Raw genomic sequence first — 26710 nt, 5'->3', positions numbered from 1 at the left:
AATATTACATGCAAATGCAATTGACAACGAATCAAAAGTGCAACTTGAAATGAACTGGTAACATTCTAAGGCAAGAGGAAGCTCTCTGGGCCACGAAAAACAATATGGATAGAATAAAGGAGGGGAAAAGAACAATGGCGGAGCCAAAAGGGGGGACATGGGGGCAGATGTGCCCTCACTTTTAAATAATAATTTCTAAAAAAAACGTAAAAAAACACGATGGGCATCAGACGCGTGAACATGAGAAAGATACAAAAAGATTTTGAAAAAACACGCTGAAAGTCACTGAAAGGAAGAGAGAGACTGAGGAAGAGAGAAACTGAAAAACGAAACCTTAAACTCGCAGCAGAGGAACGACGACGCTCGATGGTCGACCGCACATTCACATTCGTCGGAGGAACGACGACGAGTGGTGAGGATTGAGGAAGAGGAACGAAGTCACGAACTTCGAACTAAGGAGTCAGGAGCGGTGAGATCGTGAGGAAGGGCCGAAGAGGAACGAAGCCACGAAGCGACGCCGCCACCCCACCGCCCACTTCCATTCGTCGTCGCCGACCTCCCGAGACGCCCAACACTCACTGACTGTGTCAGTCATCAAGTTTTCTAAACCCTAAGTTTTAGTTTTTTCTAAGGTAATATTTACATTGTTTGGTTGTGTATTATGATACTTGTGAAATGTGAATTTGTGATTGTGGATTTATGGTTGTTGATTGATTTATTGTTGGTTTGGAATTGGTCATGAACTTATGATTTAGGAAATTGTTAGTATGCAATTTCGAATTCTAATTAGGAAATTGTAAATATGAGTTGATTTATAATTGAAATATTGAATAGTTTTGTTTGATTACTTTGATATGTAATTGATTAATGTTTATCAATTTAATAGGAAATGTCAAGTGATTCACATTCACTTAATTCTAACAAATTCAAGGCTAAGGGAAAACAATCCGATCTTCGACAATTTATCTTTAAAAGAATGAAATCCCAAGAAACCTCTTCACCCGCTCATAGTGAAACACCTAAAAATGAATCTCCTTCATTTACTTCTTCCCAAACTCATGATGTTGATATGGATGTTTCTAGTTTTTTTTTTTTTTTTTTGTCATTTTTCTTAGATTGTAAGACTATAAGCAATTTGGAATTTTGAATTTAAAACATTAAGTATTAAACAATTTGTGTCGTATTGTTTTTTTTTTTCTAAATTTTTTTTTCTAATGCTCGACAGTCTAATGTTCTATGTACATGCAGGGAGTTAGGCAGGAAATTTGAAAGCTTCAAGATTCTACATTGCAATACAAGCTTTTAGACATGATGGCCAAGCAGTGGAGGAAGACCAACGATTCGAAAATCTGTAATAGAATAGCTAAAATTTTCCCATCCTCACCTAGCTATTCATGGATATTAACTTAGCGGAATGTATTAATCCCCTTAGTATGGATTGCTCTCTGGAGATGTATGACATTACTACTTAATAATCAACGGCTTTACCCTTTTTTCAATCAAAAAAAAAAAAAAGTAGACCAATGAATGCAATATGAAAGTACATACTTCCTCCGTTTTTTTAGATGTTACACTTTCTATTTTAGGAAATTTTAAATTAGATGTTACACTTTTATTTTGGGTAATAATTTCTCTCTATCTCTCTCCTATCACATGTTCACATGAGACCCTTTTGTTTTTCATTCTCTCTATCTCTCTCCTCTCCAATAATTACCTAGGAGTCCATGATTTAAAAAGTGTAACATCTAAAAAAAAACGGAGGAAGTATATACTTTTTTTTCCTGATTGAAAGTACATCTATACTTCATACCTCATTAGAGTCATTACCACAATAAACTCCCAAACACGCCGTTTGATTAGATAATCACAAACAAGTTGTAAGTCTTTTAGTCGTTTGCTTGTTTTCCTGATATTATCCAAACTTACACGATCGCGGAGAAAAGTCGGCCTCTAAAAGCCACCATTGCAAATAAATTCTAAGCGCTTCCCCTATAAAACCCCCCAAATATGATGCATTATTTTTCACAAATAACTTATCAACTCTTGATTAGATAAGCAACACTATCCCCCAAAAAAATGAATCTTACCAAAAACCTTGCTTCATTTCTTTGTTTCTTTTTCGCAACCCTAGCCCTTTTTCATATGTGCCATGCACAAAATTCACCACAAGATTATGTTAATGCCCACAATGCTGCTAGGGCTGCCGTGGGTGTTGGAAACATACAATGGGATGATCAAGTGGCAGCCTTCGCCCAACAATATGCTAACCAAAGGAAGGCCGATTGCGCCCTTCGACATTCCGGTGGTGGTGGGCGCTACGGCGAAAATATTGCCGTCAGTAGCGGCTCTTCCATGACTGGCACGGCTGCAGTGAAGTTGTGGGTTGATGAGAAGGCTTTTTATAACTATAATACCAATACTTGTGCTTCTGGTAAGGTTTGTGGACACTATACTCAAGTGGTTTGGCGTAATTCAAATCGTCTCGGATGTGCTAGGGTTCAATGTAACAATGGAGGGGTTTTTGTGACTTGCAACTATAGTCCACCAGGAAATTATATTGGCCAAAAGCCTTATTGAACGTGTTTTAGGAAAAATGGTGACTCAAGTTACTTGGAAGCTTGAGATATATAGCTCCTTTCAAACTTTTCGTCATGTTTCTTAAATAAATTGTATGAGCATTTGGTAATTTTCATTTACATAGGTACGTGGAATGAATCTCATATTCTATACCTTGTTATGCTTGTTGTCAGATATACAAAATAAAATAAAGTGTACTCAAGTTTTATAATTTATTATATGAATTGAAGTCATGTGCATTAGTGTATCATCCTTGCTTATTGATTAGTCTTACTATGATCATCTCCTCAACTTAGCACTGAATTTTTATATATCCACAAACTGAAACTATCAATGATTTTTCTATATAGGTAATCCAATATATTCAATGAAACAGGTGTACAATAATTTTATTGTAGAACAGGGTGATTTTTCGTCCTAAATAAGTGATCCATTTTAATTTAAAAGTAACTCATTTTTTTGCTAAAAGTAAACTGATATGATAATAAATTATTGTACATCTGGCGCACAAAATACTAATTATATTCATAATTTGACGATATATTTCTTCACTCTTTTTCTTTTAAGGAAGTCGAAGGTTGCGTGCATTGATTTTTGCTCTAAGCAATACCACCCAAAAATAGTATTAGATCATAAATAAAAGAAACTAAATCTAACAAACTAAATGAAAATTTCCAGGACAAGATATGATGACTCCAAAAATTTAACTAATCTAATACTTCGTAACATTTTCTAATTATACAACTTTTCACTTTTTATTTGTTGCTTGATTAATTCTTCTATTTCCTCAAGAAGCTGGAGACTAATGATTAATCACCATTGTTTATAACTTTGTTTCTTTTTAATTGATGCACTTATATTTTTCACGCATGCTAATTCAAATATTTGAGGATATATATCTCTAGTTTTGTATTTGTAAAAATTATAAAATGTACATATTAATAAATCTAAGCTTTCGGAAAAGAGAACTCACTGATATATTTGGGTTTTAGCTAACTCACTCAACAACTCTAGAGCTGAACTAGCGCGAAAACTCACTGATCTTTGAAGTCCACCAAAGCGTAGATTAAGAGGTTTAGCTAAGAATGCTGAGAACTCGAGTGTGTGTGGTTTCATTTGGGGGATATTGAGGAAGATGATGAAAAGGAGAGAGAAAGTGAGGAACGCATTGTTTCAGTTGAATTGAGAGAAAAAAAATATAATTGCGCAAAACTGAGAGAGATGGGTGGAAATTGGGAGAGTAGCTAAGAATTGGAAAGAGATCAGAGAGAGAGAGAGAGAGAGAGAGAAAGAACTGCATTATCTTCGTCTCTTTTTGTCATGGTCCATGGAATGTTTAGAGTTTTGACAAAAAAAATTAGTTAAAGATGCAATTTCATTACTTATACTTATTTATTACAATATTTTTAAATATTATTTGTAAGTATTGCATTCTTTCTTATTCATAGAATGGAGGTGAACTTAGATACGAACTTTCATTTTTTGATTTGTTTTACTATTGAATAATTGTTTTGCCCAAAATATCGCTGCATGCATAGCGTGCATAAAAAACTAGTTTTTACTAAACTTAATTTATTGAACCGAGCTTACTTTTACTGAATTGAACTTATTTTTACTTATTCTCAAATAATTTCTCTTATATAGTTTTTACTAATATGAACTCACTTTTCTTGAGTTTAACTTATTTTTGGTGAATTGAACTTCTTTAATAACTGAATATGGTACGTTCTCTTCACTTATTTTTTCTGAACGTATTCGAACTATTAAAACTTACTAGAACTTATCTGAACATTTTGAAAGTTTTCAAAATTTAATAGTTTAAGGTGTAGATTAGAGGTGATCATCGGTCGGACCACGCCTAAAAAAATTTGCCTATTGGTCTGGCCGGACTGTGCCAAAATCGGGTCGGGCCAAAAAAATAGACTGAAGAATCATTTTTGGCTCGCCCAAAGCAAAAAGAAATTCGGGTCGAACCAAGCACGACTGCGGGCCAAAAAATTATGCTCAAAACCCGTCCAAAAAGCAGGCCGGGCTAAAAATGATCAGCTCTAATGTAGATATTATTATAACTTACACTAGGGGAAAAAAAAGGAAGGGCTGCGCAGGAAGGGATGCGCTTTTTCTAAACGCACAGCCCTACCACTGAAGGGTTGCACTTTTCATCAAAAGCGCAACCCTACAGAACAGAAGGGCTGCGCTTTTAGAAAAAGCGCAGCCCTTTTATTATGTAGGGCTGCGCTTTTTTTAAAAAACGCAGCCATTTTATTATGTAATTGAAACGCGGTATAATGCTGGGCTTAAAATCTGGGCTTAAAATCTCATTCTCTCAAGCGCTAGGGTACGATGTATTCTCGCAGCCTCCTTCATTCTCTCTCTCCTCTCTCACAATCTCATTCTCTCTCTCCTCTCTCATTCTCTCATTCTCTCTCTCCTCTCTCACAATCTCATTCTCTCATTCATCACAACGGCGTTCAACGGGGATCAATATGTATGACTTGTTCCATATACTTCTATACTCCACCACTTCAAGAACTTCGAAATTGTCACTGAAATTCGTTGTTTCAGTTTGTAATGCGCAGCGAATATAACATTGTCACTGAAATTCGAACTTCAAAGAAACGGCGTTCGAGTCTGAGCCGTTTGAAGAAGATGATAAAAGGGAGTTGTCGTTCGAGTCTAAGGCGTATTGTTCGTCGTCATTATTTCGTCGCATACAGTAATTGAACATTACACATACAGTAGTGCATGAAGAATATGGTATCATTTCATTCCAAGTTTAAGTCCAATTTCCCGTCTTTTTTCCTATTAAAAAAATGTAAAAAAAAAAAATATTTTTTTGGTAGGAAGGGCTGCGCTTTTACCTAAAAAGCGCATCCCTTCGTTGTGAAGGGTTGTGCTTGAAAAGCGCCGCCCTACTTAAAAAGTGAAGGGCTGCTATTAAAAGGGCTGCTGTCAAAAAGCGCAGCCCTAAGGGCGTTTTTTAGCGCAGCCCTTCCTTATGTTTCCACTAGTGTTATTCAAACCTATTTAACCCAGAACTTATTTTTTAAAAGTGAAGTTCTGAATGCATACTTAGGCTCTGTTTGCCAAAAGATTTAACTCACCTGAAATATTAGGTGCTAAAAGTGAAAGTCACCTAAAATAAATGATCTTGTTGGGTGTAAGAGATTACATAAAATTTAAGCTAAAAAATTGACTGAAATTGAGTTACTATCAAATATAGCATCTGAAAATTTAAATTGATGAAATCTTCAGCTACCTTATCAATTCAATTTCCAAACATAGCCTTAAACTAGACTCAATTATATACTTCCTCCGTTTCATATTATTCGCTACACTTCTCAATTCATGGACTTCTAGGCAATTTTTAGAGAAGATAGATGTAGAGAGTAAAAAGATAAGGGAGCCATGTGAGAGGAGAAAGATAGAGAGTGTTTATTGCCCCCAAAAAAAGTGTAGCAAGTAATGTAAAACTTCCCACAATAAAAAGTATAACGAGCATATATAATCAACTTTACCAATTAATGCCACAAATAATGCCATGCATGAAAGTACATGACTTCACCAATTAATCCAGTTGAAAATTTAACATGAACAACACCTTTTTTTGGAGGGGCAAGCAACAGCTAGCACTTTGTGATTTGTCATCCGTGGTAGTAAAGATTTCTATGAATAATCACATGGCCACGAGAATGAAGTACTTATCTTGACTAATGTGTTGATCGGTTTGGATAATTGGATCGTTTATGAAGTCTTGGTCATCTTGGAAGTTTGCATCTTATTCTAGATGCGCGCCAAACTTATGCTTTGAAATTACTACCTCTAACAATAATCGCCCTAAACACTAAACAGAATTCTAAACGGTCTAATTTTCGGTGCGTGAGAACTCCTATCTTAAGCACATAAATTTTCCAAGGACTAGTAAATCATTTGGAATTTTGGATAGACGATAATAAACTCTTGTAGTCGTCTGCTTATTTTCCAAATGTTTACTGGCCAAACTTACACTATGAATAGTCTACCTCTAAAGCCACCCTTGAAGAGAATTTTCAAGCAATTTACCCATATAAATACCACATACCTCTTGCAGTATTTTTCATCAACTCTTTAATAAATAAGTAACAAACACCCCCTAGAAAAATGAATTTTTCCAAAAACCTTACTTCATTTTTATGTTTCTTTTTTGCAACACTAGCCCTAGCCCAAATGTGCCATGCACAAAATTCACCACAAGACTATGTTAATGCCCACAATGATGCTAGGGCTGCCGTGGGTGTTGGAAACATACAATGGGATGATCAAGTGGCAGCCTTTGCCCAACAATATGCTGACCAAAGGAAGGGTGATTGTGTCCTCCAACATTCCGGTGGCGGCGGGCGCTACGGAGAGAACCTCGCTGGAGGTAGTGGTCCTGGTCTTGTCTTGACAGCCACAACTGCAGTACAGATGTGGGTTGCTGAGAAGGCTGATTATGACTACAATTCCAATACTTGTGCTTCTGGCAAAGTGTGTGGACATTATACTCAGGTGGTTTGGCGTGATTCAGTTCGTCTTGGATGTGCTAGGGTTCAATGTGACAATGGAGGAATTTTCGTCACTTGCAACTATGATCCACCAGGCAACTTTGTCGGCCAAAAACCTTATTAAACATGCCCTTTTCACACTTTTCATGGAGTTTCTTAAAAATTGTATGATGAAGCTTACTAAAGTATTTGGTAATATTCACTTAATAGATTCCTATCAAAAAATTATTTACTTAATAGATGGATTATAGGTCTACGTGGAATAAATCTTATATTCCTATACATGCAGGTTTTGCTTGTTTAGAGAAATCAAATAAATAAATTGAAATCAATTTTACATATTGATGATTCCTGTTATGATCATTTACAAGTTTAGCGCCATATATCTATATATCGACAAATTAACCAACTCTATTTATTATTGTATATTCAATAGTTTTTTGTTAGAAAAAATCTATTAAAATAGCTATTTTGTTGAAAAAGACTTAATAAAAGCTTTTTTTCCGAAAAAAAACCTATTATAATACTTTTTTTTCTTAGAGTTAAGACCATTTCAACTATTATAAAAACCTTTTATAAAAACTATTTTGTTGGAACCCAAGGTGACACTTAAGAAGGGGGGTTGAATTGAGTGATTAAATTTAAACAATTCTTGCAAAATATCTGTTATGGCACTGTGCTTGGCACTGTGCTATTTGCTCGTAATTCTCCGATTTGTATTTTTGCGAAAACAAAAACGTAACAAAATATAAAATTAAAGATCAAACACAAGATATAACGTGGTTCAGTCTCACCTATGAGATCTACATCCACACAAACCAAACTCTTTTATTATTTGAATCCTAGAATATCAACGTCTTGATACAATAAGATTCCCACACTACTAACCCTAGTAATGCTCCCCAACACTTAACTCTAAGTGTTGCTACTCTCTATAATAATGAAACTACACAAAGAAAAGATCCTCAAAAGCGTGCTCCTTATTCAAACAAATTAGAGGACAATTACAAACGTTGTTTAGTTTACTGACCTGACTAGAACTGTGCTATACTCTGTGTCTTAGGAAACTATTTTCAGCTCTTGAAATCTCTTATTTTCCTGTCTGAAAACGTGAGTCGTAAAACTACATATTAAACCCTTATATACCTTATATATGAACTAACTGAAAATCCTTCTTATGAAGAGATTTATCGTTTATTCCTAAGATTAAGGGATAAAACCTTTTCTTTTTAGAAAACAAACTTTATCCTTTCCATCTTTATCCTTATTTCTAAAAAGATGACTAGGTTTACATTCTGATGTTAACAAAACTAAGTAAATTTTCATAATCAAACCCGTATACGTATAGTATATATTTAATAAGTTTGAAGATTGATCTAATAAAACCAACAAAAATCTTCAACGGCAAAACTATAAATCCAAAAATTGAAATATGATAATTATATGGCACATTTTGAAGAATCATACAGTTTTCCACATCTGTTGCTCCATCAATTCATGTACGTACAAATAAAAAGAAGTGACAAATTACAGAAGGATGTTTGATAACCAATATTATTGGAGACATGATAAACATCTATCTGATAGATGTTTGCAAACATCAATCAGGGAATAAAAAATAATAAAAGATTGAAAAGGTGGTGATGTGGGTCCCAGGAAATAATAAAAGGATGAAAAGGTGGTGATGTGGGTCCCAGAAAATAGAAAAGCAATAAAACACTATTTATATTTCATGAACACTATTTGTTAATTGCATAAACACTATTTGTAGTTACACGAACACTAGTTGTAGACTTGTAGTAGCATGAACACTATTTTTCAGCTCGCAATTTTCGAGATGACTTTTTTGTTTGGCTGACAATTTGTAATTTTCGAGATTACTTTTTTATTTGACTGACAACTTATTCCCATATACATTGACAGATTTATCCCTGATAGATGTTTGCAAATATTTATGAGTTAGATGTTTATCATTTCTCATATTATTGGAGAAGTGCAGAACAAATGAGGATGTGACGAGATGTACATAGTTTCTGGCACGCACGCGAGGAAATATTACATGCAAATGCAACTGACAACGAATCAAAAGTACTAATTGAAATGAATGGTTCATGCAAATACTTATTGAAAATCTATCAGGCCTATATCATTTTTCTGAGGGGAAAAAGGACTAATATTACTTTTGTACACACTTCATAAGTTAATCTTTTTGATGTACAGAGAGTTAAGAAAAAATATAGTTTTAGACCAAATTCAATTATAGACAATTGCACCAGCACATGACACAACAAACTAATAAATCTAGCTAAAAAAATTTACTATTAATTTTATTAGCAAATAGCGTCTTCTTAGCTGAAATTGATTAATTACCGGTAGCAGGTTAGAAAAACTAGATAGTAGGGAAAAAGCCAATTTAATTATATGTATGACGAATTAAGGAAGTACTTAAATTGAAAAGATCAGCACACGATGACAATGGATGATAGACTATTCACTATTGTGATTAAGTCATTGAAGAGTAACGTGTCCTATTAATATAAGTGTATGGACTAAGTGATTTAGAGAGTGACCGATTCTTTCATCAGCAGCCATGCATAAACTTTTTCAAACCCATTTCATTTTGGGACGAAACTATATCAAATCTTCATTAATGCTTGGAAACTAACTTTATGATAAATTTTTTTGCCACATTAATTGTAACAAGATATTTACGTTCATTATCTAATTTTAGACAATATTTACGCTCATTATCTTATTTACGTACAAGATATACGTATTCGATTATTGTTCTTATGTTTTTCTCCAGTTGGCGGAAATAGTTAGTGGTAATAATGATAATGAATTTACATGTAAATATGTAAGAAAAGTTACAAATCAATGTTCTTGGTAATTACAAATTACAATTGTATGTCAAACGATATGCAATTTTCCTACATTGGCAAGAGGTCACAGTTCACACATGAAATTGAAAAAATGTCTATAACTTTTTCATAGGAAGCAATGTTGTATTAATTTTTTGGATCCTCCAGCAACTGACCTCATATTATAACGTGACTACACGAAATAAAATTTCTTCTTTCCTTGGTACTAATTAATGAAAATTTATGATCACAAATGCACCCTTAGAAATAATCACAAGTTGCCAAGTCGGAACTCTTATAGAGTTATAGTCGCTTGCTTATTTTCCTGATCATGATCAAACTTACAGTACTATGAATAATCTAGCTACCTCTAAACGTCATCCTTTGCAAAGAAATTCAAAGCCCTTAATTATTTTCCCCTTATAAATATCCCCATATTTCCATATCTCATGCATTATTCTTCAGAAATATAACTTAACAACTTATACTGATTTGATAAGCAACACTAGCTCCCAAAAAAAATGAATCTTACCAAAAACCTTGCTTCATTTATATGTTTCTTTCTTGTAACCCTAGCCCTTTTTCATATATGCCATGCACAAAATTCACCACAAGACTATGTTAATGCCCACAATGCTGCTAGGGCTGCCGTGGGTGTTGGAAACATACAATGGGATGAACAAGTGGCAGCCTTCGCCCAACAATATGCTAACGAAAGGAAGGCCGATTGCGCCCTTCGACATTCCGGTGGTGGTGGGCGCTACGGAGAGAATCTCGCTGCCAGTACCGGCTCTTCCTTGACTGGCGCGGAGTCAGTGAAGTTGTGGGTTGATGAGAAGGCTGATTATAACTATGATTCCAATAATTGTGCTTCTGGTAAGGTTTGTGGACATTATACTCAAGTGGTTTGGCGTAATTCAGCTCGTCTTGGATGTGCTAGGGTTCAATGTGACAATGGAGGGGTTTTTGTCACTTGCAACTATGATCCACCAGGCAATTACATCGGCCAAAAACCTTACTAAGCGTGTCAAATAATTAAGATGGTGACTATAATTGGTTATGTAAACTTTTCATCGACTTTGTAATCTAAATTGTATGGCTCAGCTCATTACTAGAGCATGTCGTAACTGTTAAATAAATTTTATAATGATGTACACTCATAATATACCTAAAAATAAAGTTTATACAATAAACTTAACTGATTTGTTCATCTCCTTGAAATTATTAGAATTAATTATAATCATAATTAATTTTAGTCTATATAACAAGATTCCTTTTATTTGTGGAGACATCACTCCAAGTTTGTCACATCCTAACGTGCTTCATCAATCACCAAGGTCTTGTTGTGGACTCCTTGCGGCTACTAATTAAGCTGCCTTACTACTTCGTTGAAAGGTCTAACAATTTACATATGCTTAACTAACAAAACTGCCAAACATTTCCATATTTCTTTATTTCTGGTGGTAATAATTGCTGACTGGCCTGGCCTACTCTATTGAAATTGGCTCCTGGAATCAGTCTTACTTGTGTTTAGAAATCGACTAAGACTATATTTGATTCAACTTATTTTGACTTATCTGGATTATTTTATCTCATCTAATATGAACTAATTTTATTTGATCTTATTATCTGAACTTATCTTATCTTATCTTATTTTATCTCAACTTATCTAATATGAGCTTATCTTGTCTTATCTGAGTTTATATTCAGCTTTACTGTGTTGTCTAACATTAAATATGTTTTATTGAGCTTATATTATCTTATCTGATGTTATCTTATTGTATCTAAACTTATCTTATTTGAATATATCTTATCTTATTTTATCTGAAATTATTTTTTTCTGACATAAGTTAAAATAAGTGGAATAGAACAGAGCCGAAGCTGCGGAATTTTTTTTTTTACCGATCAATCAATTTTTACCTCATTTCCTATTATCATTTTTCAGAACTTATAGTTTCATTGTTTACTATTTGTCAATATATCGTAGCACGATCATTTACTCATTTATAATATCATTAAACAATGATAACTTGTTAATTTTAAGAGACTACTTCCTCCGTTCTTTTTCTATTGCAAATTTGCAACAATTGATTTGTCACGTTTATTGATGCACATCTTCAATTATCAATATCTTTTATTACTTTTTAGTAATAATTATAAAAATTTGATATATTGAAAGTATATATCGAGATGAATCTAACAAGATCCTACATGACAATATGTTTTCTTATTTAAAAATCAGAATAGATAGTTAAAGGATGGCGAGTGAATAGTGTAAATTTATCATTGTTGCAATAGAAAAAGAACATAAGAAGTATTAGTTATGCTTACAAATCTACAAATTGTAAAAAAAAACTTGTGCTTTAATGCAAAAGAGAATTATTTCATGGGATTTGAAACATATACGTACTATTATGTAATTCTTCAGGACCTAATTAAGAAGTACTATATTATATAAATAATTGAGTCAAGGGAGATAATTTGTACGTTGGGAGAATTATTTAATGGGAGAATATATGAGCCATTAATTCTTTATTCAATGGTTGATATTGCTCAAACTCTACCTTATAAATTTATTTCATAACTCTAGAGGATCCAAATACTCGAAGTAGGCTATTAATAGGCATATGATAGTCTTCACATTGTCTGTTAACATAGTAAATTAGTTAATTATGGATCGGACATTGTATTTTTTTTTTTTTTTGGTTCTATGATATATAGTGCCTTTCTCACTCTATTATAAAGTAAATGATGGTTACACAAGTCAATAATATAGTCGAAATTCAAATTAAACTATTATATATTACTCATATTGTCCTTTATTAGATTTTTCAATAATTCTAATTTGGACAATATTTATAATTATCAAAAAAAAATTGGACACTATTTATAGTAAAGAAAATCCATAAAAGAAAATTCTAATATACACGAAAACGTAGTTATGTGGGTTTTGTTTGATTCGTCTTATTGCGTGTATTAGGAAAATCAAACTTTTATATACTAATATGTAATTAAAGTTATTTTAATACTTTATTAAAGAAAAACTAAAGTCGAATCGACACACATACAATTTAACTAATTTGAAGTGTTTCTTTAATTCTTGCAAACTTGTTATTAGTGGTCATATATTTGTCGCAAACTTCCGAAAATTGGATTAAATTGGTTTGTTACGCATTCATAGATGGAGGGAAAAGAATGCTAACAAAGAGCTACATCAAGAGGTTAATTGATGAGCTAGAGGCATGCGTAATTGACCTTAGATTGTGCCGTGACAAAAGGATGAGTAATAACTAATAAGCATATAAGGGCAAATATAAGGCTCAACATGTAATAAGAATGATATTATATCTTTTCAAAAGCCAAGTCAATGGGGACTGATCACATGCCTATAAGGAGCAAATTTTGCTTAAAAAGACTAAAATGCATGTAACTCCAATCCACACGTTTTCCTACTTTTGAAAATGTTTTTGCTATTTTGTGCATAAATAAAGAAAGGATAAATACTAATACAGAAGAAAGGGAAACTAATAGAATAAGAAAGTATGCTTGCGAACTATCTCCACATATAACTTATAATCGTAGCATATATATATTATTTTAAGAACTAATTAAGCACCCAATGATTCCAATGGACTATGTAACTTACAATGTAGATTATTCATGTATCAAAACATAGCTTAAATCAGCAGTAAAAGCAACTAATAGATTAGTTAAAGTAGTGTGCTTGATTTATGATTCCTAGCTTTTTACTTTTACTTTTTCTGGTGCAAATAGGCTCGTTAGAAGAGTCTGATACAATAAAAGGGTTAAGCAAGTGTGACCATATCATCTTATCTACGTCCTAATCTCATGCAGTCATGCATGATTCTCCCCCTTATAAAAACCCCTTGACTCCTTCACCGCATATCAACTTTTGATTAGATAAGTAACACCAAAAAATATGAATTTCCCAAGAAACATTGCATTATTTACATGCTTCATCATCGTAACCCTAGCTCTTACCCAAATGTGTCATGCACAAAATTTACCACTAGACTATGTTAACGCCCACAATACCGCTAGGGCGGCGGTGGGCGTTGGAAACATACAATGGAATGACACATTGGCGGCCTACGCGCAACAATATGCTAACCAAAGGAAGGTCGATTGCGCCCTTCAACATTCTGGTGGGCCGTACGGAGAGAACTTGGCCATAGGTAGCGGCGCTTCTATGACTGGCACCGCAGCGGTGCAACTGTGGGTGAATGAGAAAGCTAATTATGACTATTATTCTAACACTTGTGCTATTAATAAAGTGTGTGGGCATTACACTCAAGTGGTTTGGAGTAACTCAGTTCGTCTTGGATGTGCTAGGGTTCAATGTAACAATGGTTGGTATTTTATCACTTGCAACTATGACATACGAGGCAATATTTTCGGCCAAAAACCTTACTGAACTTTCCATCAACCTTGATGAATTATGTGATTTAGTTCATTAAAGCATTTGTAATACTTTTATGTGGAATAAATAATCCTATATTCCTAAATATATACTTGTGTGTATGTAAGGCTTTGTTGAGTGATAACAACTAAATAAAGCCTTCTAGATTTCCGGATACTACTATATATAATATCCTGAAGGCGACCATTATTGCTTAGCTTGTATTTTACTTTTTAGCAAATAAAAAGTTGTGAATTAATGTCGATCTATTGTGAGTTACTATTTCTCAGCTTTTTTCTTGGTTTTTTTATTAGGGAAAATTATCATAAACTACTTTTTAAAGGCACTTTTTTTATAAAAAAAAATTACTTTCTATCACGTTTACTTTTACAAAACTACCTTACGAGTGGAAAAACTTTAAAATGCACTACCAAATATCGAATTTCCTAACTGTAGTTAACTATTTCCTCCAAATTCCTGTAATTTTCTGACACTTCTCTCTTCTTTCACATGAGTCTCCCCTATATAAATTCATTACCCTTCTCTCTTAATTGATTTTCTCCCACCTCATGCTCTCTTCTCTCAATCAGATAATTCTAACTTAGAGTATGTCTTATTTTAAAATTTGGGTATTTGATTTTGAGACAAATTGCGTACAATTGACTTATGATTACATGATTTGCTAGAATAATTACACCAAATTTGCCTCTTTTATGCTTGAAAATGAAATCTTTTTTGATGCCAAATTAAATCTAATGCTTTTCCCATTTTTTACGAGTTTGAACAAACTTCCTCCTCTAAATCATCCCATGAGGTACCGTGTGTATGCCATTTATGGACCACAATTACACTTAAAAAAACGAGAAGACAGAGGACAAATGACGGAGGGGAGACGAGTGGCAGTGACTTTTTTTACACTAAGTTTCCATGGCAAAGGGGATACGAGTAGAGGTGATCATGGGCCAGGCTGCGGCCAAAAAAAATTTGCCCGTTGGTCGGGCCGGGCCTAAATTGCGGGCCGAATTTTTGTGTCCAAAGCCCGCTATTTTGGGCCCAAATTAGCGGGTTTTGCGGGCCAAAACGGGTCGGGCCAAAAAATAGACCAAAAAGTCGTTTTTAGCTTGCCCAAAGCCCGCCAAAAGCAAAAAAAAATACGATCGGGCCGAGCCCGGGCCGGCCCGCGGGCCGAAAAATTCAGCCCTAAACCCGGCCCAAACTTGGGTCGGGCCGGGCCAAAATGATCACCTCTAGATACGAGTGACTGCAAGCGAAGAATGAATTCGCTAGATGAGGTCAGAGTGAAGAAAGAGGGTGGTTGGGGTAATTTAAGGTGGGTTACTTTGGTAATCTCACATCAGGGGGATTTGGAGGGAATAGTTAATCATGGTTAGGAAATTTTAAATTAGGTAGTGCCTTTTTTTAAAAAAAATCACTTATAAAGTAGTTTTGTAAAATAAATGTGATATAAGGTAATTTTTTTAAAAAAAATACCTTTAAAAGGAAGATTCTAACCATTTTTCCTTTTTATTACTATTATATGAGTATTAACCTTCTTTTTTATATATATAATTTATAGTTATTGATACCTTTTACCATCTTTTTTTTTATAACATTCGATTTTTAAATGTTGTTTTAACATTCAAAATTCCAAGTCCAAGCAAATTAAAAATTTATGTCTTCAATTTGTACCTTTTGATTGTTACCATTTTATTTACATTATTTGAGAATACAACTCTTAAAATCCGTAATCATGTATTCGTATGAAAAGTTGATAAAAATATATAGAGGCTTGTTTGTTTCATCCCATAGTGGTTTATTTTCGCTCATAGAGGCTTGTTTCGTGTCCATAGAAGCTTTTATTGTGATCCATAGTGATCTTTGTTGTGATCCATAATGGTCATTTTTGATATCGTGATGCTCTATAAAGATCATATCACATTTCTCTTTGTTCTATCTCTTTTTCATCCTTCTTGCTCCTCTTCATGATCTTCCTTTTCATTTTCCTTCATCTCCTCCCAATTTTAATTTGGATCATGTGATCAGTTTTTGGATCCTATGCATTTTGTGTTTAGTGGTTGGCTCAATTGGTGTACGTAGTTGGAGGATTGGAAGTTGTATAATATTCAGGTAGTATTTGGACTTAGAATAGTATCGGTATAATTTGTGTAATTGGAATGGTACTTTACAAAGTATTATGGAATTCTACTTCAAAAGTCGAAAGCAAAATTCCAGCAATAGATGAGTTCCTATTCTACTTGTTCTTTCTAGCAGGTGGCTGCACGCTTCCATATCACATTGATGCAAGTTTCCTACTTCATTCATCTTTTTGCCTAGAAACTAGTCAAAGAAATGATGTGTGATCGATTAGATAGACTGAAATTACGAGTTAGAGTATAATCCCGAGTCTTATCATTCGAAGTCCTGCAAAACAAGGAAAATTGGCCTTGGGGTGTACTCGGGAAACCCCTCCGACGCTCAAGTCATTGTTGGGTTAGAGAGAGAAAGTGAGTAATTATAGAGAGAGATGCTTTGGTTTGGTTAGGTAAGAATTGATTACTTATTCCCTGAGTGAGTTCACTACTTTTATAATGTTGGGGATTGCCCAGATAGGAAACCCTATCGGGAACATCCATACTTTTAGAAAAATTGTTTGTCTTTTATGGTAAAGTTCTTATCAGCCTAAAAAGACTGATGGGCTTCTTGAGAGCATGTCATGTTGATTTTTTAGGTGGGGCCCTAGGCTATATTCAGTTCATCTTATTTTTGCTTATTTCAGATCTAATCAGATCATATCAGATCAGGCAGAAAAAATAAGTTCAGATCAGTTCAGATCATGCTTATATTTAAAAATCATTGTTACTATTAAATATCTTTCATTACATATTAGTAAAAATTATAATAATTGAATATTAATAAAATACTCATTGAGACGAATCAAACAAGACCCCACATGACTATATTTTTTCTTATATATTGAGAAAAATCTAAAAGATAAGATCTTGTAATCAGATCAGAAAAAATAAGTTCAGATCAGATCAGATTAGATAAGTTCAGATCAGAAAATTTCAGGTGAACTAAACATAGACTTAAGGAACATGTTGTACTGACCTTCAGATGGGCTTCATATAATATTGTTTGACCAGATCAAGGGTCCAAACAGTTTACTTACAGCAGCAACAACTTTTGCTTAGCTTGCTCACTCACTCAATTCAAAAGTTAGTTAACGAGACAAGAGGTGGTGGTGCATCATTGTGGTGTTTCTAGGATTCGCGTTCTTATTGATGCACTTCTCAAAGGTGTTCCCTATTGTTGCTACATTGTCCGTTTGTATGTTGTGTTCTTCCCGACAATATCACAGCAAGAGTTCCCTCCTTATACTTCTGTTTCGGTATGGGACAAGTTTTAGGGTACGAACTGGGATGTCTTTAGTCAATCAAGCCGGTTCCAATTCCTGCAAGAGAGAACACGTAAACTAGCCTCGGGGGTTGATCCGAGGAACGACACCCCTCTGATGCCTAAGTCAGTTATGGGTAAACTGGTAGGTCTCAAGTATAGATTCTTGGGATTCGTGAACATACATTATGACTCAGATCAACGGGGTATTTATAGGGAACCCGTATAGGCCCGTATACAGGTTGGGCCTTGTATTCACGGGGGATATTCCATGTATATCCCTTTAGGATATACTCTTATCTTGTGCTCAACTTCTATCTTTTAGGCCTGTAGGCAGTGGTAGATGGAAGTTGGATAAAGCCCATGCCTTTGATGGTAGGCCCGTAGAATGATACCGGTAAGGCATCTCAATAGAACCGGCATGACGAAGTCAACGGTTCTGTAGAAAACATGTGCAACCACATCTGTGCACTTCGGCCTAGTTAAACCGGTATGGAACTTAGTCAGCCCCCATACAACTTCAAACTGGAAATGATTGTTAACCATTTCCAGTTTGAGGGGGTGTTGGAGTTTATGGTTTAGTCAAATTATGATTGACTTAGTTTTTGTTACTTCTAGTTTGTTTCTCATTTTCTTAATTCAAGGATTAGTTAGTTGAACAATGTAATTAGGTGAACTAGTATAAATAGTATACTCTTGTACTTTGATTTCACGATAGATAACACTTCAATTAATAATAATGTAGTCATAGTTTTATCTCTCCTCTTGATTCACAAGCTCCTCAAAGCTCAACAATGGCTACCTTCAATCTTCCTTCTGTATCTTTCTTCTACCTCCTTCCTCCGTAAACTCTCAATTTTAACAAAAATACACTCATGCATGAATTATTAAGGAACATATATTTGCGGATAATTTATAATTTCAACATAACATCATGACAAGTTACTGATCCATGCATCAATGTCATTCTTGCTGATGGAGCTCTTAATTATGAGAAAAGTGTATTTGTTCCTTTCTCAAATTTAAGTTCCAATCAAGTAGACAGATACGATTACAAAGTCATTAAAAATAATATAAGACACAATTTTTACTAGACTCAAACTATAGGATAATAGGATGATTAACTTATTATTCATAGAAAGCGCGCAAGATGAAGTTGCAATCTCTAATAAGGACGTTCTCCAATGTAATTGCCAGGAGGATCATAATTACATGTGATAAACGCTCCACCGTTTTTACAAAGTACTCTTGCACAACCCAAACGCACCGATTCTCTCCACACTACTTGAGTGTAATGCCCGCAATCCCCATTAGTGCAAGAATTTGAATGATAATCATACATTGATTTCTCATTAATCCACAATTTCACCCCATCTACACCACTCAATGCGCCATAAGATCCAGAACCTTCGGCTATGTTCTCGCCGTAGTTTGTATTTGAATGCACCAATCGGCAGTCGGCGGCCCTTTGGTTGGCATATTGCTGAGCGTACGCAGCTACGGTGTCGCTCCATGCTAAGGGTCCGACTCCGACCGCTGCTCGGGCTGCGTTGTGCACAGCGATGTAGTCCTTAGGGGTGTTTTGTGCTTGGCACTTAACATGAAGTAGGGTGGTTAGTAGTAGGGCAAATGCAAATTTAGGAAGTGAGGTTTTCATAATGAACATGGTTTTTTTTTTCTCTGTTTATGGAGAAGGGGGGACTAGTGTAGTAGTGTACTATTCAAGTGTTTGTTTGAGGTATGATCAAGAATGTTGGTTTTGGTTTGTATTTATAGATGGAGGAAAGGGAATACCAATAAAGAAGCAAGATTAAGAGGTTAATCTATGATTTAGAAGTGCACCTGGTAAATTCAAAAGTTATACTTCCTCCGTTTTTATTACTTGCAACACTTTTACTTTTGCTTTTCCTTTTTCTTTATCTCTCTTCAATTATATAGGGCCCTCTTTTTTTTCCTCTCTACCTTTCTCCTACCCAAATTTTGTATTGGAGTTGATGAAAAAAAAGTGTTGAAAGGAAAAAAAAAACGGAGAAAGTACATTATTTTATGCCCAAGCTTTGGAAAATTAGCAGGTGATGTGATGCTACTGGCTAAAGATTGTATATATACATGCGTAGGGGTAGTAAAAACTTAGAGCGGACTATAAAAATAATGAGATTATAACTATTATTGCCGCAATATCATTTAAGCAAGCATGTAATATACCATACGGTTAACGAATTGATTCGAGTTAAAAATATCATATCAACTTTTAACTTTAAAGTTTTGAAAAATTAACGCTGTGAAAAAGTACTAAAGTACTATTGCTTGTTAAGTTCAACCCAAAATTGAATTAAAATGCAGCTCGACTCAACTTAAAACTTAACCTACCAATAATGTAATTCGTATTATTTAATTATATTTATATATAATCATCCTTATCTTCTGCCGTGACAATGGAAGAAAGAAAACAAAGAAATTTTGATTATGTAAGAGGGATATTGGATCATGTTAGAAGCAATATCAGTCAATGGGAACTCACATGCCTAATAGGAGTATAGTTTGCTGAAAATTACTATGCTGTCACTTCAATCGTCTTCTTATCTTATTATTGTAAAGAAAACCCCCCTTCAATTAGCAATAAGCATACGTTACTTGATTAGTTATGTTTTTGTATATGCACCTCATCTGTCTGCGGCATAGCTCTTATTTTTCAACCCAAAAAATATGCACCTCATCTGTCACGTATAAACTAGAAAAAAAAGATGTTATAAAAAGAGAAAGATTAAAAAAAAAGTTCATAATTAAATTAATATGCTGATAGCATGCACTCCTAAGATCAGGAGATGGACTTTCTTAATCAATTAGTACGCAATTTTAGCTAGATTCGTAATTAGAATATAATTTTAGCTCAGGAGTTTAATTACTATAGTCGTTGATCATCAGAATTTCCAATCTAATAAGCAATCTACGAAAAAGTAACTGATTTGCGAGAAGCAGCACCTATAGAAGGTGTACATAATTGGTATCAAATAATATTACATTGAGTTTCTGACAATTTATTAAACATTTCAAAAATTGCAGTTTAAAGAAGACTGCTTTCTTTATTTGGCCAAGATTTGAAAGTAGGGTCGGATAAGTTACTTAAAGGTATTTAGAATTTTGATGCAATGCTTCGCGGAACAAATGTAGGTTGTTTAAGTTAATAACCGATCCCAGATATGCCAACAAGTTTGTAATTTTTTTCAGGTATATTGTTAAATATAGAGAGTAGAGATGTTGTATTATTGTATCCTCATTAATTACAATTACATTACTTATATATAGAACATAACATAAACTTAATTTAATGGGCCTTGCCCGTAGATATAGACCTGCGGTCCAATATCCTCTAACACCCTCCCGCAATTATAACGGCAGTAAAACCAACGTTACAATTGGATAAATAACAATAAAACAAAAACACCAATAAAAATAAAATTGAACTCAAATTTTAAATTCTTCAATGAACAAACCTCGTCTCAAGGTACAAGGAGAACCCATAAACCGTGTCTCACGACACACGGGGAGTCAAAACATGTCTCACAATCTGTTTTGAAACATGTCTGAAATTGAGACCAAACAACCAATTTTTGTGAAAGTTGTGATGGAATGGTCATCATCACAGAAACAAAAGAACAAATTTTCGATGGAATGAACATCATCGACAGTTTGAAAGAAACTGATCAATTTTGAAACAGATCTGAACATAATACCAAACAAAAAAAAAACACCAAATTTTTGAAGAAAAGAAGAATAATAACACACCAACATCATCTATTACCACATACCGAAATACCAATTGAAACAAGTGTCTGCTACGAAGTATTGTAGACAAAAGAAAGGAACCGACGCCAATGGAACTACGGAGTATCCGAGAAACGCGGCGGGGAAAAAAAACATATACCGACCGGTGGGTGTCAAGAAATTGACCATCCACCGGCGATGAGAGATAGGAAAAATAACGAACCCTAGGATCGAAAACTAATCTGATACCATGTTAAATATAGAGAGAAGAGATGTTGTATTATTGTACCCTCATTAATTACAATTACATTACTTATATATAGAACATAACATAAACTTAACCTAATAAATTTAATCTAGTGGGTCTTGCCCGTAAATATAGACTTATGGTCCAATATCCTCTAATGTATATTTAAGAGTGTTTTTTAGGTAAAGATGCACTTAGAGTTGGATGTATATTCTTTTATTTTTGGAGATTGTTTGCTCATTCAAAAGCTATCTAAATGAGAAAATGAGCTAAACATGAACTTGAGAGGCTCACCCACACATTAAAAATATTCCTATGTTGTTCCTTTATGTTTTACATAAAATTTATGTAACTTATCCATGATAATTATTTGAGCAATGCTAATCCATGAATGTCATAACCTAAAAGAGTATTGTTTACTTTGGAGTTTTATAACTTCAATTATATTGATTTGAAGTTAAGTTGAACGAGACAATTTTGATTTTTAGAAGTTTGAGGCTTCTTGGGACAAAAACTTGAATGTAAATATTACTAGTTAAGCTACACAACTCATCAAACTGTTCGTCTTTTCTCGTTTTTTAATTTCCATATCCTGTAATTGCATGCAGCATACAAGAACTTTAGAATAAATCAAAAGATCAAACTCACAAGCAACTAGTATATTGTAATTAAAAGAAGTGATGCATGCATCAAAACTAACAAGCAACTAATGTAGTAAAAGTAGTCATTTGCATTATTGCTTCCATTACTTGACGTATTTTGTAGCCTTTCATTTATTTCCTAATACAAGACCGACTATAGTTCATTGTACTTGGTACATATTATCTCGTCAAACATATACTTCATCCGTTTCTTTTTACTTGCTACACTTTCTATTATGGGATGTTTCACATTACTTGCTACACTTCTTTTTTGGGCAATAAACTGTCTCTATCTCTCCCCTCCCACATGGCCCTTTTCTTTTTACTCTCTACCTCTCTCTTCTCCAAAAATTGCCTAGGAGTCCGTGAAATGAGAAGTGTAGCGAGTAAAAAAAACGGAGGAAGTATAACAAATATAATTTGAGGAGCATATAATGCTAAAGTCCACAAGACCACAACTATAGTATACTCCTTCCGTCTCATAATATAGTGCTTGTTTCTTTTTTACACGATCTCCAAGACGTAATTTTGAACTTTAATATCTTTAATTCCGTATTAATAAAAAAAAATAACAAGTTGATATTATGAAATTACACATTGAGATGAATCTAACAAGATCTCATATGAATTAGTTTTCTATACATACAAATGAAAATATTCGATCAAATATTATAAAGTTTGATCCATCAAAAACAAAATAGGTATTGTATTATGGCACGGAGAAAGTAGTTAAAAAGGTTGAATTTACCGAGCTATTGGAAGCAAGTATGAAAATATTATCTTCAATCTACGCCACTTCGCCTTTAATCCCGTGAAGTAAGTAATAATTAATTGACGGCTAGCTAGTGCTACTAGATCAGGTATGTGGAAATATAGTTTTTTCGGTTAAAGACGTTGAAGATTGCGGTTATGTACCTCGAATTTGTCAAAATTCTCAGGCTACGACAGAGGCAATCACGCCAACAAAATGCAACTTTTTTGCAGTGATAAGCCAAGTCTTTGGTAGACAATTTTTTTTTTTATCTCCAAAAGGAAGACTTTTATTTTTGCCATTGCAAAAGAGTGAGAAATTTGAATGTTACACATTAAAAAGGTTACTCTTGTCAAATCTTCTTTTTGTTTTTTGAGAAAGGTTACTCATGTAAAAAAAAACTTTAAGGTTATGTTTAACAATTTTTTAAGAAAATATCCCATATAATTATATATAATTTTACATTCAGTAGTGTTTGCTGAGTTGCTGAAGGTAATCTCTAACATAGTAACCCCCTCAAAAAAAAAAATCTCTAACATAGTAACATGTCACACGACCTTAAACTTAATGATTTTGGAAATTGTATTATAAAGGTAAATTATGTTTAACTTTTTTGTATTTCCCGTATCATATAACATAGGGTTATACATCTAACCCTTTGTTCTTTTTCTTTTACAACAATTGAATTTTTACTCTAATCTACCATCCTTTCACTTTCTATTGTAATTCGTACGTAATAAAAATATATAGTCATGTATAGTTTTGTTTGATTCATCTCGATATATATTTTCAAATTAAAATATCAAACTTTTTGTGATTTTTGCTAAAAATTAGCTAAAGATATTCATAGTCACAGTTGTGCATTGGCAAACGTGAAAACTGTCTTGATGCAAAACGTAGGTTGTAAATGGTTATAGTTTGAAATTCTAGCTGCTTGTTTACGGATAAAAAAAAAAGTGAAAACTCAATTATTATGTAAAAAAGACCGGATAAAGTATCAATTAAATTTTGAAACAAAAATTGTGACATGCCGGGGTATTTATATAGTATTAAGTTTAAGGAAGTTTTATTTGTTATGGTTATCTCCCAGGATAAACACATGAGGTTTATTTAAGAAAAACTCTTAAACGTACAATACATTGTTATGATATGATCATTTATTTGGTGTTTATAATAAAAATTTAATAATTTCTTATTTTAAATATAAATTAACACTTTGACTTTAATTTTTGAACGCACAATATTAATCATTAATATCTTTAATTTAATAGTAAAACAATTTAAAAAATTGATATAATTAAACATTATATATTAACACATGCGATAACATTTCAACATACATATCCAATGTGGAGTCTTTTTTGTTACAAAGCAAATAAGTTGATACAAAATATTTTTATATTCTTTTTGATAAATGAAGAAAAAACACTTAAAAAGGCCTCTCTCCAATAACATTTCCTGGAGGATAATAATTGCAAGTAATAAAAGTGCCACCATTTCGACACCTTTCTTTGGCACACCCAATACTTCTAGTCTTTCTCCAAACAATTTGTGTAAAATGTCCACACATTTTTTTACAAACATTAGCACCAATATCATAATTGGGCTTTTCACCGACCCATAAATCTACAGCTTGGACTGGGCTTAAATCTCCTGTACTCATTGCTATATTCTCACCTAAGATTGGGTTATGAGAGTGCTCTAATTTGCAATCAACGGATCTCCGTTTTGCATAAGATCTAGCAAAGGCTGCAACGGTGTCGTTCCATACTAGAGGAGGTTGCAACGCTTTTAGACGGGCCGTGTTGTGGGCTACTAGGTATTTGAGTTTCCAATCAAGTGGGGGTCTGGCCCAACAAAAATGAGCCATGGTAAGCCCACTTACCAAAACAATAACTAGGGTAAAATTAGAAAAAGCCATCGTTTTGGGTGAGTTTTATTTTATTAGGTAAAATTTAATGAGTAGAATGCAAAAAGGAATTTTTATGCATTAAGATAAGTGCATGTATATATAGGCGTGGATTTGGTTAAATTTGACGATGGGGCTTAGACCTAAAATAGAGTAAAAAAAAGTTGGCAATTTTCTTAAAATGGTAGGCGACATCTAGCATTTACTAGATATTTGGAGTACAACTATACTTTTTTTTTTTTTGCTAATCCATATTTGCAATGTCATTTACTATTATGCACTTCTATTATTAATGATAGAAAATCAAAAATGAAAATAGATTGAAAGGATTTTTTTTATCTAATATGTTTAGGTATGTGTTGAAACTATAATGTTATAACGCACAACGCATGTGAATATCTCATTTTTATTAAAGAAGAGAGATGAAATCGTTTTCTAATGCAAAGGGGCTATTCCCCTTATTTTCATATGGTTTTAAGATGGAACTTACTCTGTATTGTGAAGTGGGCTCATTCAACCAAATGGTTAAGCTAATGATTGCAGTCTCATGAATAATTTTATACTCTATGAATATGATACCTAAAACTTTGCGAACTACTAACCTTGTTGTCACTTATATATCATATTAATTTTAATTTTAGCATTGTGGTTGTTAACTTCGTTAGTAAATATTATAATGGACTAGCTCTCATTGATTGGTCGCTACTACTCGACATGCATATCAACATATATAGTGAATGTTTTTTTTCATCTTGGTTGAGGCATAAAAGAATTTTGATAAAGAATTAGTTGTTCATCCGGGCGATTCTCCGAGGTTAATCTATATATCGCGTTACATTTTAGTTATCCAAGATAGTTAATGTCATTATTTCTTTCGATTGTTTCGTTATAGAGTGTATCGATTAATAAGAGTTTGTTGTTTAGGGGTGTTCATAGCTTGTTACCTGATTATTTGGGTACACAAATATGTGGGTACCAGAATACGTGGGTACCCGCATTTGCCGGTAACTAGAAAAACAGTCCATGACTCGACCCTGAATAACTGTGTGCCCGCAAAAGTGTCATAGCTTTTTTTATGAAAAAAAAAATCATTGGACAGAAAAGCTATAAAAGAAGGTACTACTATGATGTCAAACTGTCAATTGTAGATCCATGTTGATTTTACAACATTTTGAGGTACTACAATGAGTGCCAATCATTAATTGCTTGCCAACTCTAATCCTCATTATTACTTAAAAGGATTTACTACCAATCAACCATAACGTAATCAAATATTCTCACTTAAAGATTGCATCACAACTATTTTTTTTCATTAACATGTTGATTCAATCCGATCCATTTTTAAAATGTTGATTCATCTGATCCAACTTCTTTTATAAAATGTGTATTCTTCTCATTATTCATGTTTCATTCCCATCTAAAAGTACAAGCACAACAATGTGGTATTGGGTAGCTAATAAGCTAATTCAATACTTTTTACAAGTGTTTCTTATAAGATGAGATTAAAGTTTCTGTGAAAAAAGAAAGAGAAAAAAATATATAACGATACGTTTATTCCGGATACACGTGCAACTAAAAACAAACCCATGAACCGACCCAATTCTTGCATCTTTTTCAAGTCGG

General features: G+C 33.5%; 6 protein-coding genes across 6 annotated transcripts; 4 read left to right on the top strand and 2 right to left on the bottom strand.

Annotated features, from left to right (window-relative positions):
- The first annotated feature begins 2019 nt into the window (after positions 1-2019).
- LOC104904828 (pathogenesis-related protein PR-1 type) lies at positions 2020-2827 on the top strand. The gene has a single exon (XM_010693222.4). It carries the CDS (start codon positions 2077-2079, stop codon positions 2575-2577), a length of 501 nt encoding a protein of 166 aa, XP_010691524.2. The 5' UTR covers positions 2020-2076; the 3' UTR covers positions 2578-2827.
- A 3854-nt stretch (positions 2828-6681) lies between these two features.
- Positions 6682-7457, top strand: LOC104904827 (pathogenesis-related protein PR-1 type). Its single transcript, XM_010693220.4, has one exon. The coding sequence runs from the start codon at positions 6718-6720 to the stop codon at positions 7222-7224; it is 507 nt and encodes a 168-aa protein (XP_010691522.2). The 5' UTR covers positions 6682-6717; the 3' UTR covers positions 7225-7457.
- A 2977-nt stretch (positions 7458-10434) lies between these two features.
- LOC104904826 (pathogenesis-related protein PR-1 type) lies at positions 10435-11171 on the top strand. The gene has a single exon (XM_010693219.3). It carries the CDS (start codon positions 10483-10485, stop codon positions 10981-10983), a length of 501 nt encoding a protein of 166 aa, XP_010691521.2. The 5' UTR covers positions 10435-10482; the 3' UTR covers positions 10984-11171.
- A 2625-nt stretch (positions 11172-13796) lies between these two features.
- LOC104904825 (pathogenesis-related protein 1C) lies at positions 13797-14644 on the top strand. The gene has a single exon (XM_010693218.2). The coding sequence runs from the start codon at positions 13902-13904 to the stop codon at positions 14394-14396; it is 495 nt and encodes a 164-aa protein (XP_010691520.2). The 5' UTR covers positions 13797-13901; the 3' UTR covers positions 14397-14644.
- A 3929-nt stretch (positions 14645-18573) lies between these two features.
- Positions 18574-19523, bottom strand: LOC104904824 (pathogenesis-related protein 1A). Its single transcript, XM_010693217.3, has one exon. The coding sequence runs from the start codon at positions 19438-19440 to the stop codon at positions 18940-18942; it is 501 nt and encodes a 166-aa protein (XP_010691519.2). The 5' UTR covers positions 19441-19523; the 3' UTR covers positions 18574-18939.
- Positions 19524-24607: 5084 nt separating this feature from the next.
- On the bottom strand, positions 24608-25099 carry LOC130589999 (pathogenesis-related protein 1-like). The gene has a single exon (XM_057391818.1). The coding sequence runs from the start codon at positions 25097-25099 to the stop codon at positions 24608-24610; it is 492 nt and encodes a 163-aa protein (XP_057247801.1).
- Between the last annotated feature and the right edge of the window lie 1611 nt (positions 25100-26710).

Source organism: Beta vulgaris, chromosome 9, assembly GCF_026745355.1.
Source record: "Beta vulgaris subsp. vulgaris cultivar EL10 chromosome 9, EL10.2, whole genome shotgun sequence".
NCBI classification, from domain to species: Eukaryota; Viridiplantae; Streptophyta; class Magnoliopsida; order Caryophyllales; family Amaranthaceae; genus Beta; species Beta vulgaris.
Note: the sequence above shows the minus strand (reverse complement) of the source record. Positions and strands in the feature narration are given on the sequence as shown.

Excerpts from the sequence above, each read along its gene's own strand:
- LOC104904824 (XM_010693217.3), bottom strand. The coding sequence starts at position 19,440 with ATGTTCATTATGAAAACCTCACTTCCTAAATTTGCATTTGCCCTACTA.
- LOC130589999 (XM_057391818.1), bottom strand. The coding sequence starts at position 25,099 with ATGGCTTTTTCTAATTTTACCCTAGTTATTGTTTTGGTAAGTGGGCTT.
- LOC104904828 (XM_010693222.4), top strand. The coding sequence starts at position 2,077 with ATGAATCTTACCAAAAACCTTGCTTCATTTCTTTGTTTCTTTTTCGCA.
- LOC104904827 (XM_010693220.4), top strand. The coding sequence starts at position 6,718 with ATGAATTTTTCCAAAAACCTTACTTCATTTTTATGTTTCTTTTTTGCA.
- LOC104904825 (XM_010693218.2), top strand. The coding sequence starts at position 13,902 with ATGAATTTCCCAAGAAACATTGCATTATTTACATGCTTCATCATCGTA.
- LOC104904826 (XM_010693219.3), top strand. The coding sequence starts at position 10,483 with ATGAATCTTACCAAAAACCTTGCTTCATTTATATGTTTCTTTCTTGTA.